This window comes from Athene cunicularia, unplaced genomic scaffold (genome assembly GCF_003259725.1).
Source record: "Athene cunicularia isolate RWA unplaced genomic scaffold, athCun1 SCF_167, whole genome shotgun sequence".
In the NCBI taxonomy this organism is placed as follows: domain Eukaryota; kingdom Metazoa; phylum Chordata; class Aves; order Strigiformes; family Strigidae; genus Athene; species Athene cunicularia.
This window is the reverse complement of record NW_020799230.1, coordinates 2,292-11,503: the sequence shown is the minus strand read 5'-3', so window position 1 is coordinate 11,503 and position 9,212 is coordinate 2,292. Positions and strand designations below refer to the sequence as shown.

Below are 9,212 nucleotides of genomic sequence, written 5' to 3'. Positions count from 1 at the left end.
GGGAAGGACTTGCCGCCCGGTCTAGCAGTTGGAGGAGTGGATGCTCCCCAGCTGGCCGGCCGCCAGCATCAGGATGTCTTTCTTCTCCTTATGGAAACGCAGCTCCTTCCCGGCCAGGCGGGCTTCGTCCAGCTCTCTCTCGGTCGAAGCCAGCTCCCTGGAAAGGGCCCCGGGGCTGTTCTGCTCCCTGTTCACCCAGTCCATGGCCATCTGGTTCCTTATGTCGTCGTCCAGAGCGCGGTGGGAGTAGTGAGCCAGGACCTCCTGGGGGCGAAGGGACAGAGGAAGGACAAGTGGCAGGGCGGGCTGCACGGCACCCGGCTTCCCGGCCGGGCCAGGAGGTTGTTGAGACCCTAAAACACCCCAGGGGGGACCCCCCTGGACTCACCTGCCGCGAGCACTGCCTCTCCCGCATGGCTTTGAGGCTGCCGTTCCAGTGCAGCAGCTGGAAGACGGTCATCAGCTCCTGCAAGGGCAAGAGGAGGGTCAGGCTGCGAGCCAAGGGGGGGCCGAGGACTCAGCCCTCCGAGGAGCCCAGCTCGGTTCAAGTGTCGGGAACGAGAAGCTGAGACGGATTTTGGAACGTCACGGCCAGTCCTTTGCGGTGGCAAGGGATCACGGCGAACGCTCGCGGCCTCCGAGGCTGCAAAAAAACCCCCCTTCCAGCGTTAATGAGTTGGGATTTATCAAAAAGATAAGGAAAGCGCAGCAGCGGGGGGGGATGGAAGGAGCCAGGACGCGAGGGCAAAGCCCGGCTTATCCCGCTAGACAATCGTCCCCCGCCCAGATGTGACAGAGGAGATGAAGACGCCGGCGCTCCCTCTGCCCCGGGGATTTGAGGAGCCTGCAATCAGGACTCTCACCCCGCAGCCTCCGGAGCGGGCGACACCCCGATGTTTTTCCAAGCAAACATCCCTCTCTCACAAGGCCACGCAAATTTTCCTTCGCAAACTTGCAGCCACCACTTAGGCTTCCCAAACACAAACCCGGCCTAAGGAATATACATTGGAGAGTCTCCCTGTGTAAACAGGCCCATTAATATAAACACTTCTGTCTTCCGCCTGCGGAGGATTTCCATTCAAGGGAAACGAGCCAGGCAAGAAGTCAGCTCTGGGAAGAGGCTGCCTACAGCAAAGAACCCCAAATCCAGCCCCGCTGCAGACTGAAGGTGCCTCCTTTGAGAGGCATCCAAACCCCGCTGCACTGTCTGGACGGGAGTTACGGTCTAGTTTCTCCTCTTCTAAAAAAACCCAGTTCCAGTCGGTGCACCGAGAGTCAGCTGGTCTGCACAAGATTCGCTCCGAGTTCTTCTGGGAGCTGAAGCTGAAAGGAAAAGGGACTCGCTAATCCCCGAGCGCCGTGGCCACGCCGTCTCCGGGCGCGCGGGGACAGACGTCCCGCCCGGCAAGGACGGTGCTCAAAGGTTGTCGAGTCACGCGCAGGATTCGGAGTTCTCCCCCAGCAGTCTGCGCTTTTCTTTTGCAGGGAAATAAGACCGCTCCGCTCCTAGGAGCCGTTTCCCTCCGCAAGGCTGGAATAAAGCCCGGCTCAGTTCTCAGTCGTCTGTTCGGCACGGACTCCTTCTGCTCCATTAACCAGAACCCAGCAGCTTCCCTCAGCAGTTTGTCCTTTTCATTTCACAGATGTTTTGTCGTAACGAGACAACTGTGGTTGGAGGGCGTGTAACGACAGGAACCAAGACTCCTAATTCCACGGTCAAAATGTCTTTGGATGAAAGATCTTCGCCAGCTTTCCTAAGGGGAGCGAGACCTCTCCCATTTTACGGGGAAAGGATAAAAACCACAAATGAAACGCCTCGCTTCGGGCCACGAGTTCAGGTGCTGGAGGTCCAGAAGCCGACCCCGCCGGATCAGAAGAATCCACAACCCTCCCGTGACACTGGGCCACGCCAAGAGCAGAAGGCGTTTACAATCCCAACTATTTCTCTGCTAGACCAGCACCCACAAGCGCCCCACAAATCCCAAGCCGTGTTCTAAGAGGAAAGCCCCGCTCTCAGTTTGAACATAAACCACTACAGACGCAGCTGAAAGATCAAACCACCCACCCCTTGAACCGCGACATTAAATTATGAGCAGTACCTGGAACTCCAGCATTGATTTTCCCTTGTTGGATTCCAGCATGAAGCGAAAAGCCCCGATGCCGGTGTTGGGATTATCAGCTTCCTCTCGATTGCCCTGCAAGAGACATTTCACACCGGAGCTGCAATTCCCAACCGCGTGTGGTTCCCCCAGAACCCGCCACTCGTGCTACATCGTCTCCACTTCAGCAATTCCAGGTCAGATTAAGGAGGAGGCCTTAGGTTGGCAGACGTGCTTATTGGTCTAGTTCAGCCTCCAGCACTTCCCATCGTTCTCTACAGCTCTGACAGAGCAACAAAGCTCGCTCTGCTTTTGACAAAGCCACTTGAAACGGGATTTTTTAATTTTCCTGCAGCCCATTATGGTGTTTTTTCTTACAACACTCTGGGTACTGTCAAGCGCCGTGTGACTGCACGGCAAGAACTCCCTCCAGGATAAGGTATAATTAGAGCAGTAAAAGAAGAATGCAAAGCTCCCGCCGCTAGAAATAAAGTTTCTGGAAAACATTTGGTTTAAGGAAAGCTTGCCAACGTGACGATCCGGTCACAGAAGGGCCACGTGGATCAACATCTTATCATCCTACCCCGCCGGACCCGAGGGCAGCACAATCAAAATCAAGAAGCGTGAGACCGTGTGGGAGGGGAAGCAGAATTAGAGCTACAGTTTAAAAAGTTTTAATGCTCAGAAGTCACCGAAAAAGACCTTGCCATAAGGAGTTCCAGATGTAAAAAAGAAAACTTCTCTTGCCATGATTTTGAGTTTTTTCCCCCCCGCCAGCCCCGGTCCCCATCGATCGCTGCTGTCTGGGCACTGAAGAGCCTTACGTTGAAAGATGCCAGGGCCTCCGAAACGCTCTTCTCAATGAACTCATCCGTGATCCTCCGGGAGGGATGCTCATTAAACACCGAGTTCATCAGCGCAATCTTCGCTGCGCTCCTCCGGGCTTCAGCCTTGGTTGGACAGAACTGAGGAGAGACAAACGCCGTCAGGACAGAAAAAAACCAGCCAAGATGACCCCGATCCCTTCGGCCCTGACACACGAAACGGGGAATGAGGCGGCGGCGTGTTGTCGTTTTGGGAAGTCGTGCTCTCAGACAGCCTGAAATCATTAGGAGCCGGTTTGAAACCACAGCTATCCCGACCGCGCTGAAGGCAGAACTCGGGCAGGCAGCTGAACTCAGCACATAGTATCTGCAACCAGGAAACGCCGCCCATCAGCTCGTCCACAAAATTAATTAGCTCAAAACCGAAACGTAACCAAATTACTCTTAAGCGCAAGGACGGCTCTTCAGGATGGGTAGAGCCTGTGATGGCTGGAAGTGTTTCTTTTGGATACGTTCTCCTAAACCAAGACTAGGGAGTAACTGCCCAAAGGAATCCGCACCGCAGTCGGGACCCGTTGTGATTTTTGGAGCTTAATCTTTCAGTGAGGTTATTTGGGTTGGACGTTTTCCTTTTAAACAGAAAGAGGGGAGGAACTATTGATCCAATGGTATGATTTGATTTCTAGAGCCTTTTGGCACCTTGAGAAGAGGCTCTGGGTCAAATCCAGAGCCCTTGCAAGGAAATAGTACTCTACCAGTTCGTCCGAGCTGTGTTCTGTCAGTACACCCCACTGCTTAATCCTGGGAAGGAAAACCAAGTCTCAGAACCAGCCCACCCGCCCGTTTTCTCTGACAGCACCTACCTGCCCCCAGCTCTGCCAAGGTCCAGGTCAGTCACGTGTGGGGGATCCAGGACATACAGCAAAGGAAAATGTAGAGCCAGACCCCCCGGATGGAAGTGGGAGGGGGGGTTTAGAGGCAGTTAGAAACATTTAGTAGCCAGCCCGAAATGAAGGAGGGTTACAGTCAGACCCGCATCATTCTCACGCTTCAAACCAGCAGGAAAACGTTAACGCTGTGCCCGGAGCGGGCCAGGGGGGAAGCTCGGGGCACCCAAGTCAGAGCGCTGGGGAGAGGAGTGAGCCCCGCCAGCCTACCTGGAAACTGCCAAAGCAGCTCCCTCCCGGCAAGGTGACGTAGCAGACGTACGGGGGACTGTTGGAAGGGACCATCTCGTACACCACGAGGGCTCCGTTCTTCAGGTCGGCCCCGCGCGACTGTTTCATCTGCCAGAATTCCTGGAGGGCCTCCACGACGTTCACTGGTGGCGGGGCAGGGGGGGAGAGAAATAAAAATCGAGTTCAGACACAGTAAAACAAAGAGCCTGGAAAACTGCTTCTGCCGCATCCAGCAAGAGGACGGCACAAAAGTCAGTGGATTCCCACCTGCCCAGGGAGCTGAGCCCCGACTCGCGTCAGAAACCGCCCGCTTCAGGGGAAGCCGCGGACACGCGACGTCAAACAAATCACCAAGAGCCTCTCCTAGCCAGAGGGATGTAGGGAGAAACCCCGCGTTAGAAAGCGAAGCTCCCCGCAGAAAAACCCTTCTCATCCCAGCAAACCCAGGGAAAAGTTTTCCGAAGAGGATTTGGAAAAAGCTGCGAGGGCAGCGAGGCGTTTTGCCTTCACAGGAGGCAGGTCAACAGGCCGGGCAGGTTTGCTCACCTGCCCCTCAGTGTTGACATCTCAAGAGAAAAATAAAGCAGCTGGCCTGCGCGTGCACCGTCAGGCCTGCAAAAAAAACCCAAAACAAAACAACAAACCGCCTGCCTTCAGGCTGAACATCCCGTACCCAGCTCCAAACAACGCGATGGAGACACAAGAAATGACCCGAGGCGGAAAGCCGCCTCCTGGCAGAACTCCCCGTCGTTTGGGTGGGAGCGTTTAACCGTCACGAAAAGCGCGTGGAACGGCACGAGGAGAACGGAAACATCTCGCTTGGAGAATCTCGTTTGTGCCATTCGGCTCGGGAGGATGTTTAACAGAACCACAGGATAAAACCGGGATTAGCTTTGTTACAGTGAGTGGGTTTTCTATCCCAGGTAGGAAATCTGAGCCTAAAACATTAACCCTCGCTGAATTCTGGTAATTAAGAGTCTTTCCAGAAGTCGTTTGGAAGCAAGAACCTCTTCTGGAGCACCAAACCTTCTACGTGGGGTTTGAGCCCTCGCCCAACTTTAACCGCCCAGCAGCTTGTCCGCCCCACGCACAGGCAACCAACGCACGCAGCCCTGGTGGCAATCGGCTCGTAGCCCAAATCCACGAGATTAAACTCTTATTTTAATACCTATGCAAGAACTAGGGGTGTTTACCGTACCACAGAGCCAGCTGTCCTGTCTGTCTCTTTAATTTCTGAACCCCCAGCACCACCTCCGAGCGGTTCTAAGTTTACGCACCCTTTATTTTGTCAAGGTTCGGGCAAGAAAAACAAACCTCGTAGCATCTAACGCTCAAAGTCCCATCGAGTTTGCTCTGAGCTCCTCTCCGTGCTGAAGCCAGAGAGGCAGCTGGAGGGAGAGCCTGCCCTCAGCTCCCCCCCCAGCGCTTCCCGCTCTGAGCCTCGCTCATCTCAGCGATCGCTTTGAAGCGGGACGATCTGCAAAACAGATTAAAGCGACTCCTCGCTAAGGCAGGGCGGTTAAAAGAACCCGAACCCCAGAGCGAGCTCGCTCACGAAAACGAGAAGATAACCCCCAAAATGCCCACGGCAGCTCTGCCCTCAGCGCCGCGGCCGAGCACCGAGCGAGACCAGGCGGCTGCTCTCAGCCTCCCGGGCTGAGACAGACAAGGGAGGTTAAGCTGAGGCCACGCGCGACGCCGAGCCCATCCCAAGCCGCCTTGGCTTAGTTTTTCGGTTGTCCATCCAGCGCCGTCACTTTTTTGGCTTCTTAGGAAGTCGGCGAGCTCGAGCCTTTTAGTTTTTATTGCTTTCTGCGAGATGAAGCGAGGCGAGGAGTCACTACCACAGTAGTTCCTCGCTAAGCATTTCCCTCCTCGTTCAACCACAGGCTTTTCGGGGCATTTGTTCATAAAGCAGTCACTCTGGATTATTTTCAAGTTTAATTTGTTGGGGTTTTTTTTTGTGTGTGTGTGTTTTTTTGATGAAACATGCAAGACAGGAGCAATTTTCCACTGAAGACTTAACAATACCGGGTTCCCTGCCAGTTCTCCAGTGCACCGATACCCAGACAGCCTTCCCATCTCCAGCCAGGCAGATTCCCGACCCAGGGACAGCGTCAGTCATGCACATAATCCCCAACAGATTTGGGGAGACAATGCCCAATTCACTAACGGCTTCAGGGCTCATTTGGCACGGGGCAACCGAGCCTTCGCAGCAGCGACCACCCAAGAAACCGGCAGGGAAAAGCTGAGCTGCGCCAGGCAACGCAAACTCTCACGGCACACAGAATTACCCCGAAGATTCAGAGGAATTAACAGTTTAGTTTAATTTAGCGAAGTCTGAGAAGCTGGCGTTAAGAGCGGGTTCACGAGGAAACGCCATGCGACGGGCGCACGGGCACGGAGTTGTGTTTTCAGCCCAAAACAAGGGTTCCTCTGTGCCAGACGGCGGCTGGGCAACTTCGTTAGCGACCGGAGCAATAGGTCAGACAGCTGAGACGCATCCAAAAGAGCTTTTTTTTTTATCCCCAGACTGGATTCAACGCTCCCAGCTGCCGCAGACAGGATGGTTTTAGGAGACGAGAGAGTAAAACACCTCATTGAAACCCCCCAAACGCTTCAGAAAAAAAAAATAAATCTGCTTTTATAGAAAGAGGGAACCCTTCTGCACCCTGAAGGATTTTAATCCTGTACGGAGCACGAAAGACAACACAGCGCTCAGGCTGGGGAGAGGGCAGAGAGAAGAACGACCGGCTGGCTGGAACGCCGGTGAAGATGCTGAAAAAAAAAAATGACGTGATCTTTGCACCGTGCAGGAGGTCGCGTTTAACGGGAAACCCGACGCGTAAATAAAGGTATTACTAAACGCCCGCAAGTAAAACAAGCCTCTCCACCAGCTCAAAAAAACACCGGAGCTCTTACTCTCGGCAGCTTTCAGGCTGTTTGGTTGCATTTCTGAGGGAAATGCTGGTCTGCTCGAAAAACTCCGTCCCCCACCTGCGTGGGGGAGCCCCGTAGATTTACAGAGCGCAGCTTAACCCCCCGCCTCTGCCTGGAGCGGCCCCTGCCTGAGGCTCCCCGGTTCGCTTTGCCGCTCCAGGCGAAGAGAAGCTGGGAGACACGAAGAGCAGAGCCTGCTCTGACCATCAGTCGTATCTGTTTATTGCTTTGGAGCGTAACCCCGCGTCCCGGCGTCGTGTACACGATAGCACATCTGACTTGCATATTAAATACAGAGGAGTAAGTGATTCCACATGGCGCCGGGGCGGCCCCGAGCCAGGCGAGCAGCGGTTCCCCCGCACGCCGGCGGTGCCGCCGGCCAAGGACTCACCCTTTGGAAACCTCCGACCGCCTCCGCTGGACCTGCTGCCGGAGCCGGAAGAAACCGGGAACTCAAAATAGTTGCAAAGTGTCTCCTTTTGGGTGGGGTGGAAGATTCTTTCCATCACAGGGTCAGTCAAATATGTGCTTTAACCTTTTTTTCCTCGCTTCTGTACTTTTTTTTTTTTTTTTTTAAATAAAAAGGAGAGTACAAGAAACCCAGATCTGAGCCTCCTCCAGGGGCTCTCACCGGGCACCTCTGATGCAATTCTTGGAGCCCAGCGGTGCCGGAGCGTGGTGGAGCACTTAACACCCCCGCCCCAGTCGCCTCCAGAGCTGATTTTTCCTCGGATTTTCCTCGTCAAGGTACAGCCGTGCCGAGCACAGAACCGAGGGGGATCCCAGGAAAAGTGCAGGCACCCGGAACGGGCCAGGATTGCCCAGCAGAGCCCTCTTTGCTGCTGCCTTTATTGACAGAAATCAGATTTTTTTTAATTTTTTTTTTAATGGTCCTGACATCAAGGTGACGTAAAGGAATTACACAGAGGACTAAATCACACAAGAAGAATCCTCCTTCTTAAAAATATCTAAAAAAACACTAAAATAAACCAAACAGCCTCCACTTTCTCTCATTTTATCACACATTTACCTCTTACAGGTAGAGCACAAGTAGGAAACTTCCTCAGCTTTAAGCCACTCATCTGCCCAGCTCCAGTTCCTTTGTGGCCACCTACATCCTTGCCTACCCCTACCTTGTCTTCTCCCTCTAAAAGCAAAAACCCACGTCAGATTAGGTATCTGATACCATAAAAACAGCAGTTTGCATTTAAGAGGCAACAGAGCTTTCTAAGAAAAGGAGATCCGTGAACGTTTCTCAAGCTTGACCCCTGAAACCACGAGTCTCCTCAGGGAAAAAGCCGACCCAGAGAAACCACGGACTCAGCGGTTTTATTTTACTCACTTTTGCTTTACTTTCTTATTTTTGGCACGCGCAGCCCCAGATAGATCAGGCTGAAGCAGGGATTCTCCCTTCCACCCCACGCTCACCTTTTAACATCGCCCAAACCATACGAGCTCCCTCTGCACGGCCGGGAGATCCCAAGCACGAGGGTTGAGGCAGCAGCAGACGTTGGCAAAACCTCCACAAAGGGCACAAAACGCCTTATTACTGACATTTAACCCAGCGACAACAATCGAGGAAGCCTCCTCGGGCCCACCACATAGGCAAACCACCTGCCGAAGCGGTTTATACGTATATAAAAAATATATATTTATCTGTACAGCCATGGGAGAGGGTCCCTCTGGTCTTTTCTCCAAGTCTGCAGGGAAAAGGGCGCTCACAGCTCAGTGGTGGGGAGGGAAGGGAAGCAGAGCCCTCACCCAAGGAGGCAAATTCCAGGGAAGGAAGAAAGTCTTGGAGAGCTCCACACCTTAAAGCTGGAGAGAAGGGCAGCACGGAGCAAAGAAAATGGGTTATAACAGGGATCCCAGAGAGAGGGAGAATTACTGGGGAAGGAGCGTTGGGACAGGGGAGCCCCGGACACGAGACTGGAAGGAGAAGAGGGAGCTGACACCCCGAGAAGATCCCAGACCCTGCAGTGGTGGGACGCGGGGGGGCTGAGCTACAGCACCGGGAGGGGAGAGAAAAGGGGCAAAGGGGACCCTGGGGGCAGAGACTGTGAGGGAGAGGGGAGATGGAGCTCCCGTTCCCGGGGGGAATGATGGAGCTCCCGTTCCCGGCAGCGGGGTGATGCTCCCGTTCCCGGCGGGGATGATGGAGCTCCCGTTCC

At 54.1% G+C, this 9,212-nt stretch overlaps 1 protein-coding gene across 2 annotated transcripts; it reads right to left on the bottom strand.

The window, feature by feature from the left end:
- Positions 1-6: 6 nt before the first annotated feature.
- LIX1L (limb and CNS expressed 1 like) lies at positions 7-9,206 on the bottom strand. Of its 2 annotated transcripts, none has more exons than XM_026867121.1 (6): positions 5,416-9,206; positions 4,081-4,244; positions 2,924-3,064; positions 2,100-2,195; positions 389-466; positions 7-264 (listed from the first exon to the last, which is right to left on the bottom strand). In XM_026867121.1, the coding sequence occupies exons 1-6, from the start codon at positions 5,423-5,425 to the stop codon at positions 22-24; spliced, it is 732 nt and encodes a 243-aa protein (XP_026722922.1). In that variant the 5' UTR covers positions 5,426-9,206; the 3' UTR covers positions 7-21. The 2 variants fall into 2 exon arrangements, with proteins under 2 accessions (XP_026722922.1, XP_026722921.1); XM_026867120.1 differs by lacking the exon at positions 5,416-9,206 and adding an exon at positions 4,369-4,611.
- Positions 9,207-9,212: the final 6 nt, after the last annotated feature.